Genomic DNA, 21,486 nt, shown 5'->3' with positions numbered 1-21,486 from the left:
AGAAAAAAAAACATGGACCAAATGTTATATTAGCAATGTTATGTTTTATGTGGAAAAGATAAAAAGCCAACCAAACATTGTATAACTTATGCTAGATTCTAGTGGAGATTATTTTTTCTATTTTTGTAACCAAACAATGTATAAAAGTTATGCTAATTTTAAATTTTTAATACATGAATTCTCTGACCGGCAACCAAACAACCTTTAAATAAATTGTAATTATAATATAATATAGTCATCTTTGAGGATATATACTCCACATTTTTGTGAATATATAATTTAGTCATGGAACAGTATTGTTGTTTAATAGTAGGATTTTATATCCTGAACCTTTTCGATCCAGGAAGGATGTTATAAAAATTGGAAAAGAAAGACCAAAGAGAAGGAACCATATTACTATTTTCTTCTGTGTCTGGTAAAATCATGTGTTAACCTTTCGTTATTTTCATTCTCATTTCACATCCGTAACTTTATTTCATATGACATGTTCAACACTTCTAGATATGTATATATATGTTTATGTTATTACATAAATTCGATATGCAGATGTATAGCGCTCGTAAATTCGATATGCAAATGTATAGCGCTCGTAAATTCGATATGCAGATACACAAATCATATCGCGCTCACAAGTTGGAATCTTGGTCATCAATTTATAACTTGTCTTCGTATTCGGAAAGTGGTGTCATCTGCTCCTTTATACCTTTTCTCTTACGAATATCCAGTACGAGCTGGTGAGCCTGTGACCCAACTTCCAGTGGATCAGATGACATCATGTCCCAATGATCGAACACACATTGTGGGAAAGCTTGGCCAGAAGTTGCTTGTCTTAAATTGCTTGAGAACCCGAATGATTCGACAACTGGAAGGTATGCCTTAATGTTGTAAAGAGGGGTGCCAGGCCTCTGCATTTCCTCGAATACATGTCCACGTCTCTGGTTAAGAACACTATAAATACCACCAAGTGCTTGCTCTGGAGCCTGAATTTCCACCGAGTATACAGGCTCAAGAAGACGTGGCTTGGCTGTAAGTTGGGCAGCATAAATAACTCTTCTAGCAGTAGGAATAATCTGGTCACCACCTCTGTGAATAGCATCAGCATGGAGAACAACATCGCAAACTTCAAAGCATATAGCTCTCATGTTTTCTTCAGCCATTGCACCTTCCTTTGAAGCCCATTGGAAACCAGCAATAACAGAATCCTTGATTTCATTCAGATATTGGACTCCCTTGCACATATCGACCACCATATTTGGGCCAGTGGTTTCGGGGCCAAAGCACCAAACTTTCTTGGCAAGATCTTTGTCCCAACCAAATTCTTCAGAGAGGATTTTGGAACGACTCTTTGGGTCATCTCTTGGCCCAATCCGTCCCTCATCAATTGCCTCAGCAAGTCCGTCTTCTAAGGGCCTGGCTTCCATGTAGAGACGGTTATGCTTGTTCGGGGACTTGCTCATCACTGTGCGACAGGACTTGTCAAGGACTGTCTCACGGAATGACACAACTGGATCAGATTTCACAATCTCTGCACCACCCATGAAGTCCTCCTGCAAGTCCTTCAAACAGATCTCAAGATGAAGCTCACCCGCTCCAGCTATAATATGCTCCCCGGACTCCTCAATCGTACAGACTACCATAGGATCGGACTTTGCAAGACGTTTGAGACCCTCAACAAGTTTAGGAAGGTCAGATGCAACTTTGCATTGTACAGCAACACGCACAACCGGTGAGACAGAGAACTTCATTGCCCTGATAGGATGTGCATCGACTTCTTTTTCATTGGTTAAAGTTGCATTCTTTGTAATAAATTGATCCAGTCCAACCATAGCCACTGTGTTTCCACAAGGAACATCCTCCACAGTCTCTTGCTTCTTGCCCATCCAGATAACAGTTCTTTGAACATTCTTAACATACAGGTCCTTTTTCTGTCCAGGAATATAATTTGGACCCATGATTCTGACCTTCAAACCAGTTGAGACCCTGCCAGAGAAAACGCGACCAAAGGCGAAAAACCTTCCCTTGTCAGATGCTGGAATCATCTTGGACACATAGAGCATAAGAGGACCACTAGGATCACAGTTCCTAATTGCGTTAGCGTACTGATCATCCAGTGGTCCCTCATACAAATTCTCAACACGGTATCTTTGTGCCTTAGAAGGTGAAGGTAAATGAAAGATCATCATTTCCAGAAGAGCATTACTTGCAGGAAGCCACGTCTGCATCACACGCTTCATCAATGCCTTCCCCATCATATCCTTCTCTTCACCTTTCATGGTAACACCAAGCTTCTGCAACATCGGCCATAGTTTGTCTTTCTGATCATTCATACAAGTGTTTATGATTTGCTTAATAGGTTCATAACAGAATTGAACAAAACCACGCTTGCACGTTGGTGATCGATCCTGTATTCTTGTTGGTCCATTTCTTGGTAGCAGGGTCAAAGAAATTCTCTCCCCAAAGCCTTTCCATCATTTTATCCACGTCAACACCAAATTTGGAAGCATACATATTAGCAAAATTAGTCAGAGTGAAAGCCCATCCATGCAATCCAGCAGAAAAAGCAACAGTACCTTTATCTGGATAAACCTGAACATCTCCAAGGAGAGTATCCTCATATGTGGCCATTATAACATTTGCATTCTCAATAACTCTTTGGAATGTCTGATAAACCTCCTCTCCATCAACCTGGAGCTCAAGGAAACACCTGTCCATCTTGTTGACAGTTAGAACAGGACGAATTCTTTCTCCAAGTGCTTGTCGAAGTACAGTTTCTGTCTGGACGCACACCCCTTCCACGCAATCAACAACCACAAGGGCACCATCCGTGATACGAAGAGCAGCTGTGACTTCAGATGAGAAGTCAACATGTCCGGGAGAATCTATAAGGTTAATGAGATACTCATTGCCTTCCCTCTCTCTCTTATAGGTTTTCAAGGCTTCATCTGACATCGCATAGTATAGAGAGATACCAGTAGACTTAATAGTAATGCCACGCTCAGCTTCATCAGCACGAGTATCTGTCATTCTAACATCACCAGCAGCTTCCTGAGCAATGATCCCAGCAGCAGCAACAAGAGAGTCCGTAAGAGTAGACTTCCCTATTTATTTTTTAGACAGTTAATTAACAGATGTTCACGCAAATGGCAAACTGAAATTGTGCTTAATTTAGATCATCTATGAGAACGACAAAACTATATATATACCATGGTCAACATGAGCAATAACAGACATATTACGAATGTTATGCTTGAAATCCATAATTCTTCGAAGCTCATCAACTGTAAACTTCACCTGTAGATAGTAATATAAACGGCAATCGTTGTTCAGCCAGATATGAAGATCACACAAAGACAATATCCAAACCATCAAGAAGGAAAAACAACACATTTGCTTACCATTTTGCCTGATTTTTTAATCCAACCGCTGAACTAAATTAAATTGGAAAGATTCCTCTGAAAAAAACCAGCCTGTAATACAATACAAAGCTATAAGATCAACAAAACCAACAGTACAGAATAAGGCAAAGGGGTAAGGAATTCAACAGTCATAGTCATGTAAGATCCTGCAAATATTAAAAAGCAAAACTTAAAACTTATTGTTTAAATAGTGAAGATCATCTGTCGGGAAACAATTTCGTATAATAGCATCTTGCTGAGAAGACATCACATATAAACCTCTTACTTTTTTACCTAGACAGAACAAATTACAAATCTACATGTGTAATAAGCTGATAAGATACATGATCAGATAGAACATGGCACAGAGATAAACCAAGATTCACAATACGTGCAACTCTAAAAACTATAAAGGTGGTAAGGAAATAAGAACCTATAACTTCAGACCAAAAGCATAAAACGTAAGTAGAAAGAAAACACCACAGTTCAAGAATTATCACCCAAAAAAAAAAAAGAGAAAAGTCTATATAGTATCATGATGGTGCCATATCAAACCTGAAAAAAGCAAGCAGATGACTGAAACAAGTTTAAAGTATGGTGAGTCTTCTTGGGAGAAATAAGAGAGAGATCAGGGAAGACAGAGGCACTCAGTTAATAGTGTAATATATACGAATGTAAAGCAAGAAATCCAAGGTTAACACATGTACGTTCCTAGGTATATTGGGTTGTCACCCAACGAATATTATCACTTTAAACTAACAAATGTATGTCCCAGATATGCTGGTTATCACAAATGACCAAACAGATATTACCACTTTGAACTAAGTAATTGGAAGATGTCAGAGTCGTAAAGAATTCAATCTCCGCCACCAAAAAGTAAATGACTCTTCTACCAGCTTCTTAGGCCCTGTTTAGACATAGATTTTTCTTTTTTTCTTTTTCGCTTTTTTTCAACAAGAAAAAAAAAACTTGTTTGGTTATGCTGTGTCAATTTTTCAGTCCAAATTTGGAAGGAAAAAAAAAAGTTTTTCAAGTACTAATTTTTTTCTCTCACTTTCTTCAACACTTTTTCAACTGAAATGCATGTTGATGAGGTAAATTATGCTATACAAAAGAGAAAAGACATCATTTAACCCCCGAAAGCATTTAAAACCCGGTTGGAAACTAAACTTAACAACTATTTATTTACCCCCCTTAACAACTTACGATTTAATTATCTTCCCCCTCTAGGCACTGGCGCGTGTTTGACAGCGCCACACCGCGCGTTAATTAATTTTTGTTAACGTTTTTTTTTTTTTTTTTTTAATACAAAAACGACCGGGGAACGATTATAATTCGTTCCCCTTTTAATCCCAACCCGACCCACCACCCTTTAGAACCCTAAGTTCAACTTCATCTTCATCTTCATCACCTTCAATCACCCCCATTTTTTTTTTCCCCATTCATGAAATTCCTCTTGCTCACACCATTGCTCCTTCATATATGTATTCTTCCTCCACCTAAATTTCTCCATCAAATTTCTCCTCCAAATTTTCGTCCATAATCGCTTCCGTGTTCTAATTCGAAAATTTTGTGGGTTCATAAATGTCTCAAGGTAGCGTCGTTCATCTCACGTAAAATGTAATTGTAGCACCATTGCAAAACACCTCACTTCATCGACTCCTAGTAAAGACGGAAATTCTACAAATGTCCGAGGCCTAAGGGCAATTCTTGTGGATTTTGGGAATGGGAAGATGAATTGTTTCTCGAGATGCAGTGGAATAATGTTCAAAGTTTGACGTCGTTGTTAGATGCGGTCAAGATCGAAAGGGACAAATTGCAAGAAGAATTAATTGCCATTGAGGCTAGACATCTAAATGAAGTTAACAAAATGAAGGAGGAATTAATGGCTTGAAGAGTAAAACAAAGAATTTGACTTGAAAAAGTTCTAAACTTGGAGGAGAAACTTGCAAATACAAGGATGTTGCTTTTGATTTCGTGGGGAATATTTATTGGCTTTTGCGGCTTCGTTAATCAACCGAATTTATGTTGTTGTATGTTGTAATCGCGTAGTAGGTAATGTAAGAACTTTATGGTCTTGTTGTAATGTAAATGTCATGGAAGAACTCTTTATGCTCTTGTTGAAGAATTTTGTTGTTATGGAAAATATTACCTTGAAAATGATAGCATAAGTCGAGAAATTTTATAAATTACTTTAAATAGAGAATCTGGAAACCTAATCTATCATTACTATCTCCGGATCCTCCTTTACATGAACAAAAAACACTATGCGTTCTCATCTAAACATGCCTTAAAACACAACACATCTCCTATCCCTAATCCGGCAAAGATCAATGAAGGCTTTCAACCTTTTGAGCGAGGCGCGTGTATACGCCAACCTTGTATTTCATATTATACTCATGATCGTCGTAATGAACAACAGCGTCCTTGTCGGTGTTTGGAAGAAATTCCAGTATGTCAGTTGGAAGGATCTGTAAAAAAAAAAAAAATGTTATTACCAAAAGAGGTAAAAGAACAATTGAAAATATATAATACGACAAGACTTACGAAATCGTCTTTTTCGACGTACGATTTCGTCAATTCTTTGTCAAAACATGCGGCCATTTCCATTTCATCCATCTTAGATGAAGGGCCGCCTTTAATGTCACTATATGTGTTAAGAGTTATTTGAGTTGAGTGAAAGTGAAATGGAAAGAGAGCTATTTATAGTTGAGTTGAGTTATAGTGTTAGTGTGATCAAGTACTTAATGATGTCTCGGATTCATCATTTTTGCGGAAAGTGCCCTTCTTTTGGGGTGGTCTTTAAATTTTGCCCTCATATTTGTGGTCTTTAAATTATGCCCTCATATTCGGTCTTTAATTTTTGCCCTTCGCGTTGTGTTCGAGTTCGAACCTCGCTCGAAAAATTTAAAAAAAAAATCGCAAGACAAGGGTTGAATGCTTTGTATGCCGGACCCGGCATACTTTTGTTAAGGAATTACAAATTTTATTGGCATACTCATACCTTATGGGCGGACTTGGCGTAAGTACGGGTCCAAGATAACTTTGATAATTTCTTCACAAAGTTATGCGGTGGGGGCATACTTTTAATGGGCAAACTTTCTTCATCACAACACTTGCACATAACACAAATTGGTTCTACACTCAAGCCCCATTGTATGATCCTATTAGCAACCCAGGTCTTCCATGTAAGCACAATCACATTGTGAAATATATTTTGGTCGAGTGGCATGTTGAAACACCATAAATTTTCAGTTGACTCTTTCAGATTACCTAATAATTGCAAGAATTTAGTTCGAATCAAGCTTTTTCCAGGTTGAGAAGAAGTATGCACTTGCTTGATTCTCCAAGAACCAATAATTTGTCTAACCATCCAATATGTTCCGCCAAAACGTTAAATTGGTCAAATCCTACTCTTTGACATAGTAGGCATGGATCCACTTTATCCATAAACTTTTATCTTGGGACGGATAACTGTGAAGGAATTATCAAAGTTATCTTGGGATCATACTTATGCCAAGTCTGCCCATAAGGCATAAGTATCCGGTCCGGCATAACTTTGATAATTTCTTCACAAAGTTATCTTGCGGTGGGGCATACTTTTAATGGGCAAACTTTCTTCATCACTTGCACATAACACAAATCGTTCTACACTCAAGCCCCATTGTATGATCCTATTAGCAACAATAGATCTTCCATGTAAGCACAATCACATTGTGAAATATATTTTGGTCGAGTGGCGTGTTGAAACACCAAGTTGACTCTTTCGGGATTACCTAATAATTTGTCTAACCATCCAATATGTTCTGCCAAGCACGCTAAATTCGTCAAATCCTACTCTTTGACATAGTAGGCATGGATCACTTTATCCATAAACTTTTACGGGACCAAGATAACTTTGTGAAGGAATTATCAAAGTTATGCCGGACCTTGGGCAGATACTTATGCCAAGCTAATCGTTAAATTGGTCAAATCCTACCTTTTGCATTGAATGCAAATTTTAAGCATTCAATGCACACAAATGTGTACATCGCTCAACGACATCTTTGAAATGTGTAAACACGATCAAATGTTTCTCGCATTTAGTGTTATACACAAAATTGCTTGATATTTAGCGCGGCTTCTCTATGCATTTAATGTCATGCACAACACCAGGAAACCAGGAAATGCCGTAAAACCAGGAAATATACAGCAAAATTGCGATACACAGCTGCTTAATATTGCAAGAAACGAATGTCAATACAGGGCAAAATTTGAACTCACAGCTGCTTAATATTCCAACAATAGAATGTCACTACAGGGCAAAATTGCAGTCACAGCTTCAAAATTGATAAAGCCTAAGTGCATATTTGTTTGACAAATGTACATCATCTACCATAATTGTTTCACAAAAACAACATTAAAATCTGCAGTCACTGCTGCATAACAAGTCAGTACCAAAGACATAGGGGATCCGAACTTCCATTTCATTTACTCAAATCGATGAACTCGTTTGACTTAAAGAGTTCAACTCGCCAGCCTTTGCCCTTGTTCTCATTCTTTTTTGTCCACTCATTTGTTGAAGACCTTGTTGTGTCATAGCCGGACTACTTTTTCCATTTTAGTCCTCCCGGTCTTGGTTTGTGTTGTCCAAGACTACCAGTGACTACTGCTGAATTCATAGGCATGGTTGGAGTCTGATTTGCCATTCCAGGCTGCATTAGCAAAATAGATATCCATTAGGCTAAATAGATCTCCATTAGGCTAGATTGTTTACAGTAAATGGTTAATGAGGTTGCAAACTTACATTGACAATTTTGAAACCACTTTGGGTCTGAAGTACTCCCATTCCCACAACTCTTGGCCTCTTAAAGCGGTGCCCTCTTCCAAGAATCGATGCACTTGCATCAGAAGCCTAAGTCACATTTAAGGTGTCAAACACTTAGAATTGTAAAATTGATTAAGTGGTAATTTAACAAGCTAAGTAATACCTGTGATGTAGATGACTGTCCCGCTACCATGGCCTAATTCATATTTTAGTAGTTAGAGTCAATGTAAGATCGTAATATTTAATCAAGTAGTAAATAACAAGGAGAGTTTTTACCTGTTTGGTAGAACCTCTTGGTCTTCCCCTTCCTCTACTTGGTCGGGAATTACTTGGTACCGTAGAAGAACCAACACTTGACCTTGTTGAACTAGTACTTGTCCCTCTCCCCCTTGCCCTTCCTCCGCCTCTCACATTGTGGATTCATATGACAACCCTTCTTATTGTGACCCTTTGCATATAATCTCAACACCTCTTTTTGACAGCTTCCTGTCTTGTTTTCTGTCTGCTCCTTTCTTCTACACTTCCTTGGCCTACTCCGATGCCTTTTTAATCTCGGGGGGGAGGACGGGGAGGATTGGTTGTCTTTGGCCACATTGCCATATTAGTAACAAGGTTGAATGAATGAGTTGTATGTTTTCGAGGTAAGTGTCCTTAGTGTACCAATGTGCAACATAGTCAATAGGTTCCAATTTTCTGAAATGAAGTGCGGTATGGCATGACGAGGGAATACCTTTCGGCATCCAAGATCTACAAGTGCAAGTATTCTTTATTCGTATTTACTATGAATTTATTACCCAAATCTCGACCTCAAAGCCATATTCACCATTCCATTCAAGAGTACACTTCATTGACTTTGATGTGTTCTCTTGCAATACCTTCAAAGCCATTGGGTGATGTTTGTTATCAAGTCTCGTAAAACTCTCTTAGTTGTCCTACCCTTCTCATCATTTTGACTCTAATTTCCTCAAGCATTGTGATAATGGTCTTGTGCCTGCCCCAAAATCCAGAATTAAAACGACATATGTTGTCAACACTATCACAAGAATGGTCGAGGTATTTAAAGTAGACCTTGGACCACTATCTATGTTGTAATACAACAAATCTCCATTTATTCCATCACCTAACTTCTCCATATGATCCAAATTTTTTGCAACTCCCCGCTCATATGTGGACTTAGCACATCTCCGGAAAGCGTTTCTAATCTCTATGCCTTTCCATTTTTTGGAAAAATTGGCAAGCACATGTCTTGCACACATTCTTTGTCTCGCATTTGGCAAGATCCTTAATGGCTATATCCGGACCACTACAATAACATGTAAAAAAATATTAGGTAGAAAGCAAAGATAAGTTAAAGAGAATGAAAAAAATTCGTAAATCAATAACCAAGAATACATTACCTTTTGCATATCCGAAAGAGTTGTCAAATCGAGTCCATCTCCAAGCTCAAGATCATGCCTTAGAATGTTGACAAACCATCTCAAGTAAAAAGTATTCTCAACTTCAACAATCGCCAAGCCGGTGGTAGCATCGGTTGTTCCCATCCTTACTTGACCACAAGCAATTGCCCTTACTAACACCTTTAAAAAACACCCATCCAACCCAATTTTCCACAACCAGCCTTGAATGCCTTCTTCATGGCATCAAAACATATATAAAAGGACTGAAACCTCCAATTCTACCAATATACACCTCCAATTCCTTTTTTACCAAATTTTGAAGCTCAAAAATTCTAATGCTAGGTTCGTAAATAACCCATCCTTGTACCTTCTCGAAATATACAAAGAATTTACCAACTTGTTCTTTGTTGTGCCATTGCACTTGTGAATGTGATTATAATTCTTCACAACAAAATCATTTGTTCTAGAATCGTAAGCGGCAAACAATAACCATGGAACCCAAATAGCAGCACTTTACCCTCACCCTAGTTGGTTCATTGACATATTTATCCAACTCTACATTCTTGAACCGCATACCTAGTAAGTGCTTTCCAAAGCGCTTAGCACTTTCAAATGCAAGAGGTCTCCCAAACTATTTCTTTACACTCAGGATAAAAAATAACCCTATTTCTAATTCTTTTTGGTCTCCTTGACTTTTTTGTAGGCTTTTCAACCACACCTTCGTCATCAGTCTCTATTTCAAAGCTAACAGGTTCATCCGAGTCATAAAATGGCTCATCCCCACCCAATTTTCCTTCAAAAGTACTCTTACTTCTAGATAAATATTCATCATGTCCCATATCTACACCCTTTGGCCCTAAATCTATCCCTTCGCATCTCTTAGCCTTATCTTTCTTCTTTTTTGATTTTAGAGCCACCCTATCTTTCCTTAGATTCCTATCCTCCTAAGCATGAACATCACTATCAAATTCTTCTTCTTCACCTTCCTCTACCACTACGTTTGTCGGACTCCTCGATTCACTCTCACTTTCTAAGTCGGAATCATCATCATCATCGTTTGTAGAAGTATAGCGTACAAGATGGCAATGAAGGCCCCCAAACCCGGCAGCCTCTTCAAACCCTAAGCCTTCACTACCCCCAAATGTTTGACTACCCTCACCTGCCTACCTTCACTCGCCCCTACCTTTTCATTTATATCTTTGGGTTATATATATACAATGTTCCTCAACAAGATGAGTCAGAAAAATTACAACAATATCTCCGTTTTTTAATTGAGGTGCAATACCAATAATGTCCCTATCACTTTTAACTTCTACTACAAATCGACATTTAGGTGGTCTGATATATACACAACAAGATGAAACATTATAACCGATTTCTTTAACATAGTAAACAAGCTCAAAAATAAGAGAATTTATCAAGATCAACATCAAAATAATCACACTACCTCCAACATACTTAATACGAGGGGTTTTTTCTAAATTACCTCCGTGGTTAAACCTCGCAGTCACAAACACATCGTCCATTTTCTTCACAAAACCTAAAATTATAAACAAATGAAAAATTACAAGATTCGTTACTATTTACACCAAAAAAAAAAAAAAAAAGAAAACGAAGTTAAAGATTAATTTTTTGCAACGAAATCGAAATCTACACAAACCCTAACGAGAACAACAAGAATCGTGTACCTTTGTGGCTAACTAATCTTCAATATCACTCGGAAACGACAAGATTTACGTATATTTTCGGATTTTAACTGTAAATGATCGGTTTGTGGAGGTTTGGTTGTGTAGTGGAAAGGGGAAAAGTGTCGATTGGAACGGTGGTTAGGTATTTTGTTTGGGATGGGTCGATTTAATTGGGGAGTGGGTCGGGTTAATTGGGTTGGGTCGGGTTTTATGTGGGAACGGGTAAAAATAAGTTGGGGAATTAATAAATGACGTGGACCAATTAGCTCGCGCGTGTCTAACAAGCCCTTACCCTCAAGGAGTGCAGGCCACTAGAGGGGAAGATAATTAAATCGTAAGTTGTTAAGGGGGGTAAATAAATAGAAGTTAAGTTTAGTTTCCAAAATGAGTTTTCATGCAGGGAGTTCGGGGGTTAAATGATGTCTTTTCTCTATACAAAATGCAAAATCAACAAATGAGTCGATGTCGAAGGCATCGGACATTTGAAAAAAGAAGAAGCAAAGAAGAAATATCAGAAAATTTTCTAGATCTTTTATCACCTTCTAGGCTTCTATATAGCCAAAATATGAAGGAAAAAGGACATCTAGGAACCATCAATATTACGTTTTACAAAATAGATTGTCTCGAGCGTTAGCATTGTAACTTAATCTAGGTCGAGTCACTAATTAAAGAAAATTGGAGTTTTTTTTTTTTGGTAGGTTAATTATGGCCATTATCTTTGTCCAACCAAACCTTATAATTTCTTGTCAAAGCACCATCCAACATTACTATTGAGTACTATTGGCAAAACTATGTAACCCTGTTCCTATGAATGTTACTACTTTTAAACAAGATATACGATCGATCGATGTGTGAATTTTCAGCTCTTGTTCACTTACAAAACGAAAAACTAGTGAGGATAAATTAATGTCACTCAATTTCCATTTTATTGCATCAAAGTCACTACAATATTACGTAATTTAATTTCTTATAGCAAAAAAAAATAAAAATGTTACTACTACTTAAAGTTGCCTATCTATCACAGGAAGATATTAAAACCTTTTTTTAATTACCTAAAAAACATTCAACTTTACCTAAGTATCACACAAAGTCATTACGAGGCAATAAATGAGACACACATATAATAATTAGTGTCAGCGTGTGTCCCCCATATTAATGAGCACAATGTGTTTGAATTATAAACAAAAATTAAAGAAAGAAGTGTAAGTTCCAGAAGCTGAGAACATTGATCCTATTTAGCTAACTTAATAAATGAGTATATGTTATCCCGTAAAAGTCCTTGATGCTAATTTTGCATTACATTTGAGGGATAGATAATTCTCTTGCCCTCTCTGGGAGAAGATACTGAAGTCATAGGCTAGCTTCTTTTGTCGGAGTGAGTTTGTTATAGTTATAGGAAGAACAATCATCATGGTTGTTGCATATTCACATCATGGTTGTTGCATATGTTGTGAATGCACATAAATTTGAACCTACAAGAAAAAATAGTGACTTTGATGACACTAAATCAAGATTGTCGAATTCATGATGGATATATAATAAAAATTTCAAATCTATGTAGGAATTGAAAATCATGAACAATTTAGGAAAGATAATTTACAAAACATCAAAAAGATACTTAGCCGAATAGGGAGTCAAGCTCTATTAATCTCAATTCATTTTGCTTCTCTTGAATCTTTTGATCTTCCTCCGCCAATGTTAACCAGTTCTCAGAATTATGTGAGCACCACTCTAACAGTAAGCGTCAATTATGTCATGAATCCCATCAACCTTTAGTGCATAAATTGCATCTTCAAATAGAAAAAATAGAAAGCAAAATAGGTTAGATAACAATATACTGATCAAGGAACAAAAATATATGCTTAGAATTTAATAACAGTGAGAATCAAATGTTATAAGCTGAATATTTAGATGGGGTACGCCACTTATTCCATGGACAAATCTGTTCCCTTCTCTCACCCCACCACCATCCTTCCCCCTGTTCAATCCAAAGTACCTTCTGCACTTGTAAGTTATTACAAGATTATAAAATGGAATTATCGAACTTACAGGATAACTATCATCAAGAATAGAAAGAAGTCATTGTTTCACCTCAAAAATTGGAATTCTACATATGATTTGGTTAGAGATTACGTGGAATTTGATATCAAGAATATGGGCACTTGCAAATAAGTATCTCGTTTCTCATTTCTCATAGGAATCAAAGGGGTGCTGTTTCTTGATGAAATATGTGCGTGGTAAAAAAATGTTTGTTCAGACTTATAATTGCTACTGATTCAACAAATTTCTACTGATTCTAAAATATAAATGACAAAATTGTAACAGCAGGCTCTTCATTTGCTCAAACATTATCATGGTTATTACTTTTTACAGTATTTATTGTGAAGTGCTTTTATGTTTTTGTCCATTAAGGTTGAAGGGATATACAGAGTATAGTTCTTTTCCGTTAGTGTTCCTTGAGCTTTCATTCACATGGTTATTGATGGAACTAATGAAGTCTACATTTAATTCTCCAATGCAACTCCTCAAAGTTTCCACATATTCTATAGAATAAAAATTGATAAATCAGTGACATTTCAGCTAAGTTATTAGACTAAACAAAAATTGATTTGAATTAATGATAGGAACTTCTAATCCAACATTTATGTAATTAAAATATTACTATTTCATTAGATATTTAATTAGATTTGATTTAGTGAATGGGCAAAATGATAAACTAATTTTGAAGGTAGTAGCAATTCCTACTTTTAGTATAATATGATATATAGTTGACATAACATTATTTCTATGGTATATACTCAGGTAAAATAAGTGATATACTACAAAAAAATAATTTAATGACTTTAGTACAATATAAAAGACAAGTTACCATGCATCTGTGAAAATAACCCGATAATAAAAGGTATCCATATTTGGTAGAAGTTAAGCTGCATATATGTACGAAATGCCGTAAGATATGTGTGTTACATCACAAAATTAGAACAAAGGATCAATAGCAAGCTCTAAAAAAGATCTAAGTTCATCCCAATCTCCATGCTTTAACAAGTCGTTCATGTCCGGAACTAATGTCTGACCAAAGCTCGAGTAGGATGATACTGCAGATGAAGGTGCTTGACACACTGATGATGAGCTCAGTTGCCCCATAAGCATTTGGTTATTATTATTCTTTGATATGTCATGATGAACAAGACTGCTAAACGGTTTGGTCTCATGAGTAATATTATTATTATTATTATTATTATTATTATTATTATTATTATTATTATTAGATATTATTATTAGCACCAAAGCTCATTATATAATCTGAAGAATCCGCGCTGCATGTTTGTGAACTTGTATCTGCTGGGTTTCGCTTGGCTGCTGTTGCTACTCTCCATTCTGGTAGACACTTCTTATATGAACTGTTTCGCTTAAAGATTCTGCAGAGTGTCCAAACTTCCTGCAAACGCCATGAAACCAAAAAATTAATTTCCATATAACAATAGCTTTAGCATTAACATGACAAAGAAAATATAAAAGTGTGTTTTCTCTAACGACTTATATACGTTTATATAAGATATAGTCACACAGTTTGACACGGTATTAGGTAAACAGATGTCTTGAGCAAAAAATATACTTTCACGTGTTTGGTCCATAAAAAAGAATCAGACTCACTCACGTGAGGTGGCGTGTTGAGATGTAAAATAAATTATTAAATTGGATGGATTTACTTACAGCTTCTTGAGCGATGCTTTTAGCTTCAATGTGCTTAGTGGATTTGTCATTTTCAGCAGGGAGGCGAAACTCGTGCATCATCCAATCAGTTTTTGTGCCTTTTCCAGCGCTCCCTCGGTAATAAACTAGAGACTTCTTGAGGCCAATGCATTGATGACGAGCAGTAGAATTATAAATAGGTCTATCAATACCAGTAGCCTTCCAGAATCCAGAACCTGTCACCCTGTTTGGTCTTATACTGTTCCTGTATTTTCTTCCTCTTTTGCAAAAGAAGTACGACTCCTTCTCTCCCACATTGCTTGACTCTGCACATCATCCACCAAAATTGAAAACACATCAAAAAAGAACATTATGTGTAGAGTGTTGGGGAGCTAGAGCTTTAGTTACGAGTTCAGCAGAATATAGTTTTTATTTTTGTATCGAAAATTTCTTTAATATGTATGAATAATTTATTCAGAATTTACTAAGCTGCACTTTAAAAATTCAGAATATTTAAACTCAAAAATTCTGGATTCCTTATGTAGAGAGATCCCTAGAATAATATGGCGGTGTTTGCAGTACTTCTATTCGTCAGCTGTGTGTTGTGCATATATTTGTAATTTTTTATTTTTTTTTGACAGATGGATATATTTTGTATTCGGTTGAAGTTTAAAACATAAGACAAGCGGCGGATATATTGTTGAAGTAGAAATCTGCAAAATATACATAAATTAACAAGCAAGAGCTTAAACAGATATGACTCCTTAATTAATCAATTCTCGTTACACATCAAGTTACTACAGGATTAGATTCTGTAATCCTAATTCTACCTTCTTCTTTTGTTTTTTATTTGAATTTTAAGGGCTGTTATATACGTTAGTTTCATCTTCTATATGGAAACATAACAAAGGCTAGAGGATTACTATATATATATATATATCTTGACCTTAATAATAAACATAAGAAAAAGGTACTTGCTAGATCTGATGTACATGTTTGGCTAGCTAGCGAGCTAAATATATTTCATATAGTAATTAAGATAAATCCTTGTTGGGAAAAGATTAAGCAGAAACAATTAAGGAAATAATTGATTGAGAAATGGAACAAGAAAAAAAGGGGTATATATGAATTAAGTGTACGTAAGAATATGATAATATGATATTTAATTGCTAGCTAGGGAGTTGTAAGTAGTAGATACATACTGGGAAGATCCCAAGGTTCATATTTGTAGATGTCGATCTGTTTGATAAGTTCAATATTGATTGGCCTTTTCTCTACTTTCCTCCTTAGATAAAACCATACTAGCTCTTCATCTGTTGGATGAAATCTAAACCCTGGAAGTGCCACGTCCTCATCCTCTTCTTCTTCCGTGTAATATTTACTTGTAACTATGCTGCTTATGTTACTTTCCATTTCCATAACTACTTCTTACTTGAACTAATATTTTCAGATCTTCAATTCTTATTGTTGGTGAGTTAGCTTTGAGAGAAGCATTAATATAGAGCATATCCATTATTTATACTAGAAGAAAAAGAAGAAGGTGATGTGGAACACTAATCAGGAGGCTCGACTAGACTTGGGTCAAATCATTCGTCTTGACTTTCCTGTTTGAGGGACCAAATGATATATATGCACTGATGAAATGGAACAAGTCTTTAGTCTTCTCTTTGGGCTTGTCATCATTATTTTTATCAACATTTACGACTAGAATATAGGTGGGCGAATTCCTTCCCCACCTAGAAACTCTCACTCAGTTGCCGAGTTAAAATATAAAAAAATAAATACACAAAAAAGTTAAGAGAATTAATAACATAAAAAGGTTGGTTTTACCTATTTACATAGTGACATAGCTTGTACAAAGGTAGCTCTGTCATCCCCACCCCACCCTTGCTTGCCAAATATACATATTTTAATTTTAAAAAAATTATGTTAATATTTATATGCCACATATAGTCAGTGGCGGAGCTAGAATTTTTACTAAGGGGTTCAAAATATGAGAAAGTAAACACACGAATAAGCCAAAGGGGTTTCAACGTCTACTATACATACATAAAAATAATTTTAACCATGTATAAATAGTATAATTTTTCACCGAAAGGGGTTCGGATACCCCCTTGGCCCTTCCTCCCTCCGCCCCTGCACGTAGCCCATATTCTAAGTTTGTTACTTGATTTTGCCCATATTTGTGTATAAACACTTTTATACACTAATATCCATTTCTATAAATAGAAGGTTGATACATTATGTATAATATTGGTTTCTCCCCAAATATAATGTTTTATAATATTGTATATTGGACTATGACGTAATACTTTATGTTAGGGTTGTATGTTTCTGAAAATTTCCCTTTAATAAATTAATGGGAGGAACACTTGTCTATAGTTCAGTGTTCTGCTGACTGCTACGTGACGTTGAATTCCTATTTAGGAGAAAACAAAGTGCACAAGACCAAGTAACTTTTAGTACCATACCTTGCTAAAATTAGTCATCATATATAACCAGTCAACATCCCATTTTCTGATTTCTTAATTAAGAAGTATAAATCATGATTAAGGTTGTTTTGGTTTTCTTCTAACTCAACTCTAGAAGCAATCATAATCCGAAGATATTAATTAACACATGGATAATCAAACTTGTCATACTTGCAACCAAGTCGTAGCATAGAATGCATATAAAATTGAGTGGGGATATATTTTTGACGAGAGAGTGATAGACCAAACCAGCAAACATACATATGTGTGTCAATTTTGACCAGCTCAAAGTTGAGGTGCATAAAACGAATATTTACAATTGAGTACTACTGGAACAAGTCCATTGTGGAGTACTCTGCTTATAATCTTTAACGACTAAAACTGCCGGCCATTTTTACCTTTCAATGAAACAAAAACTTCAATTTTTGGGGAAATTTGGAACTTTCAATAAAACAAGTCCTTCGTATTTGTTTGATCAAAATATTCTAAAATAAAACAAGTTCCTTTAAAATTAGAAAATGACTTCTCATAAGTTAAACAAGCTCCGTGGCATTCCAATTGATTGTCCCTCCCTCCCTGCACCCCCCCCCCCCCCCAACCACACACAACCCCCCAAAAAAACTCCCCCTCGCACACCGCTCTTCCCTGACCCACGGCCTCCCATGCTAAAACCCCCATACGCACAACCCTCGTACCCCTGCACCCACTCACCCCATCTCCATTTTTATAGTATTTATCTAAATTATCTATATAAATATTCTTAGAATAATATTTTATTTTTATACTTAACAAGCACTAGAAAATAAATAAGAAAATAATTTATTTTCAGGAAAACATTTTTAGAACGTATCAAATACACCCTTATTCCATATTGCTTTTCATAAAAATCAACTACCACTCTTACTATCTTAAATTCTTCCGTGGAAAAATTTCACTGGTGGACGACTTCTCCATTAGCCAGGTCAATTTGACTTGTCGGCTGTAGCTACTATAGCTTGCTTTTTTCTCTCCGTGACTCTGCATTGTCTTAGTTTGGGCAAATTAAAAGGAGTTGTCAATGTCAATATAATGTAAAAGACATAGAATTCTGCAATTGCGGAAAGGGTAGTCCGTATTAGAAGGAAATGAATGGTTCCATGCAAATCCAACCAAAATTAAATTTGTCATATTCAGGCTAAAGTTAGTACCAAAAGTCTCGTTTGAAGACTCTTTCTGGAATTTAGCAGCAGCCAGAAAGTCAAACATTCGCGAAAGTGTATCAAACCAGAGACCTAAAACTACAGTACAAGATCACAAAACTAATGAGAAAATAAAGAAAAGGTCAAAGTCTTTAAGTCAAGACAGAATTGATATATGTATCATTTTTAGTTCTGAGATTTGAGGTATGCATTCGTTGTTCTTTTGTGAAGAATAAACCAAATACTTACAAAATGATAGAATTAGATTCTCCATCCCTATAGTGTCGCTAAAATATGTATATGATTTCGGATTTTGTATCAAGGACCAAGTCAGTGATAAGTGATGTAAAACTTCGGTTTATTAAGGGAATAAGGGATACATCAAGGATATATGAACCAACGTCGTTGATCATTAACAAACATGCAACTAAAAATATAATGTTAGAGAATGAGAAAGAGGGATGAACAATATTTATTCAGCAATTAATTAAATGATGCAGTTAATTTACATGAAGTATTTATCACCGGTTGATAAATAATTTGATTTGGAATAAATACAAGCAATTTATCAATGCTTTGAGTCTCAAAAAAAAAAAAAAAGAACTCAAGGTGCTGCTGACAAACGATAAATTATACGTATATTATATCAAACTTTATTAGCATGTTCAAATTTCTGAATTGAGTTGCTATTAACCTATTTATTATACTAGTATTCATACCCGCGCGATCTTGCAGCGGGTATCAAATAAAAGTAATCATAAAAAATTTCATATTATTATTATTATTATTATAACAAATCTAATTACTTATAAACTATTATTCTTGTGGAGATTTGAAGATCATTTAGTTTCTCTTTATAAGTCAATTTTTAGTATTCCTACACATGACAAATAATTAAAGGATGTCAAAATAACATGCATGCTTTTAACTTAAAAAAGAAGGAAGTTTTGATATCTAATTTTTATGATTATGAAATTATTTTCCATTGCTTCCAACACCCCCCCCCCCCCCCCCTTTTTCTTTTTCTTTTTTGTTAATATTCATTGAATTTTTTTATATTAATACTTAAGTTTTTCTTAATTATTAATCCTATGTTAATTCCTCTTTATACTAAAAATGAATTTCTTATCTTTCATCTAAATTAAAAAAAAAAAAATAAAAAAAAAATAGCAACACTCAATTAAAGTTTATAGGTCACAACAAATTCAAAATATAAGCACATTTAATTCAAAAATTAACTACACTCGATGTTATTGTACTACTTATAAATATGTCAAATTATTTGCCGATTTTCTAACAATTTGCGACTTGGTTAAATATATTATCCATGGCATATATACACTAAGCGAGCATGAGTTCAATATTAGAAAATAATAGAAATATCAAAGATGGACCACTAAGGTTAAAACCAAATGAATAATCATGTAGCGCAAAAAGTACAATGGATGTTAAACTATTACTAAAATTTTAGTCAAATGTCTTAAAATATTTCCTCATGGATTGCAACTGTGAATATTTTATATCATATAATATACACTAATCAATACAATGTTTACCATTCTTTGCCCATATATATTTGATAGCAAGTATATGTTCCTTTTTTATAATAGTATCCTTGCATTTCTTGCCAAACCACTAAGATTTGCATCTTATTCAAACTCTTCCTCATTATTTCCTTCTCTTTAAGCTTTTGATTTTAATGCTAAGTTTATGAAGAACGTCGAAGATGATAAAAGGCCAACCTTGAATTTCAAAGATGGACCTCGGTAAATAGTATATTGAGGACGTTTTCTAAGTTATATTTATTCAACAACTCCTCGAAAATAAAAAAATAAAGCCAAAGTTAAAAAAAATAAAGAAATTTGGATAAAATGAAAAATTTGCAAGTGAATACATGAGTACAAAAGAAGCTTATTAAAATAATAAGAAAACAAAAGAAAAGTACGAAAAGAACATCCAACCTCGTACTCCATGTAATAGCCAACTTATGTCGACACTAATTTTTTAAGAGAATTAAAATGACAAATCAACTTTTGGAGCACGGGAATAAAAAAATGCAAGTATTATACCTAAAGAAATCCAGAAAAAAGAAAAAGATCACTATACCTCTTTATTCAATATAAAGATCTTCGAATCCGCACACATTTTTTCATCAAGAGCAGAATTTATAGCACCACACACTATCATTTACGCAAATAGTCCTGAATAGTCATTGTCTATAAACGAAATTGAACATTTTCAAGTGCAAAATGGACGAGATAAAATTACTATTTAAAATTAATCGCTGAAGAAAAAATTTGAGATGCAAATAATCCTATCTTTTGTAGCCACATTTTACCATAATGTTTAATCTAGCGGTTGTATTAACTTTTTGGAGTTGTAAGTAACTACTAAAGAGAAAAGTATGTGTTATCATTAATAATAAATTTTACGGTTAGCATTTAAATATAATAATTAAATCTGGATTTTTTTTTTTTTCAAAAAACTTTCATTTTTGTATTCATTAGGGGAAGTCTTCCTCTTCCAGCTCTAATTTTGAACAATGATCATTATCTCATTGGCATATTTAATATCACGGTTATAATCACTTTAGATGTTTTGACATAATAAAGCTAACATGTTTATCATATATACCATTAATATATTTATAGATAATTAATTTATAAAATATTAACAATAATATGTCTTGATTGAATAAAATTAATCTTTTTTACCTATCTAATTGACATATTTTTAGGTAGTTAAAAAATTATTTAACTTATAAAGCTTTTAAAGTCATCAACAATTTTATGATAATTTACATCGAGAAAAATTGAATTTAAAAACCTAAATGTAATCATTGTAGTTTTGGTATCAT

At 34.9% G+C, this 21,486-nt stretch overlaps 2 protein-coding genes across 2 annotated transcripts; both read right to left on the bottom strand.

Annotated features, from left to right (window-relative positions):
- Nucleotides 1-424: 424 nt before the first annotated feature.
- Nucleotides 425-4,274, bottom strand: LOC132036871 (elongation factor 2). The gene is given in 4 exon segments (XM_059427271.1): nt 425-2,399; nt 2,401-3,098; nt 3,204-3,278; nt 3,384-4,274. Coding segments are annotated over 4 exon segments (2,523 nt in total). The 5' UTR covers nt 3,388-4,274; the 3' UTR covers nt 425-653.
- Nucleotides 4,275-14,164: 9,890 nt separating this feature from the next.
- On the bottom strand, nt 14,165-16,520 carry LOC132038248 (transcription factor JUNGBRUNNEN 1). The gene is made up of 4 exons (XM_059428938.1): nt 16,183-16,520; nt 15,002-15,306; nt 14,573-14,726; nt 14,165-14,523 (listed from the first exon to the last, which is right to left on the bottom strand). Exons 1-4 carry the CDS (start codon nt 16,397-16,399, stop codon nt 14,264-14,266), a joined length of 936 nt encoding a protein of 311 aa, XP_059284921.1. The 5' UTR covers nt 16,400-16,520; the 3' UTR covers nt 14,165-14,263.
- Nucleotides 16,521-21,486: the final 4,966 nt, after the last annotated feature.

This window comes from Lycium ferocissimum, chromosome 11, assembly GCF_029784015.1.
Source record: "Lycium ferocissimum isolate CSIRO_LF1 chromosome 11, AGI_CSIRO_Lferr_CH_V1, whole genome shotgun sequence".
Taxonomy (NCBI): Eukaryota; Viridiplantae; Streptophyta; class Magnoliopsida; order Solanales; family Solanaceae; genus Lycium; species Lycium ferocissimum.
Note: the sequence above shows the minus strand (reverse complement) of the source record. Positions and strands in the feature narration are given on the sequence as shown.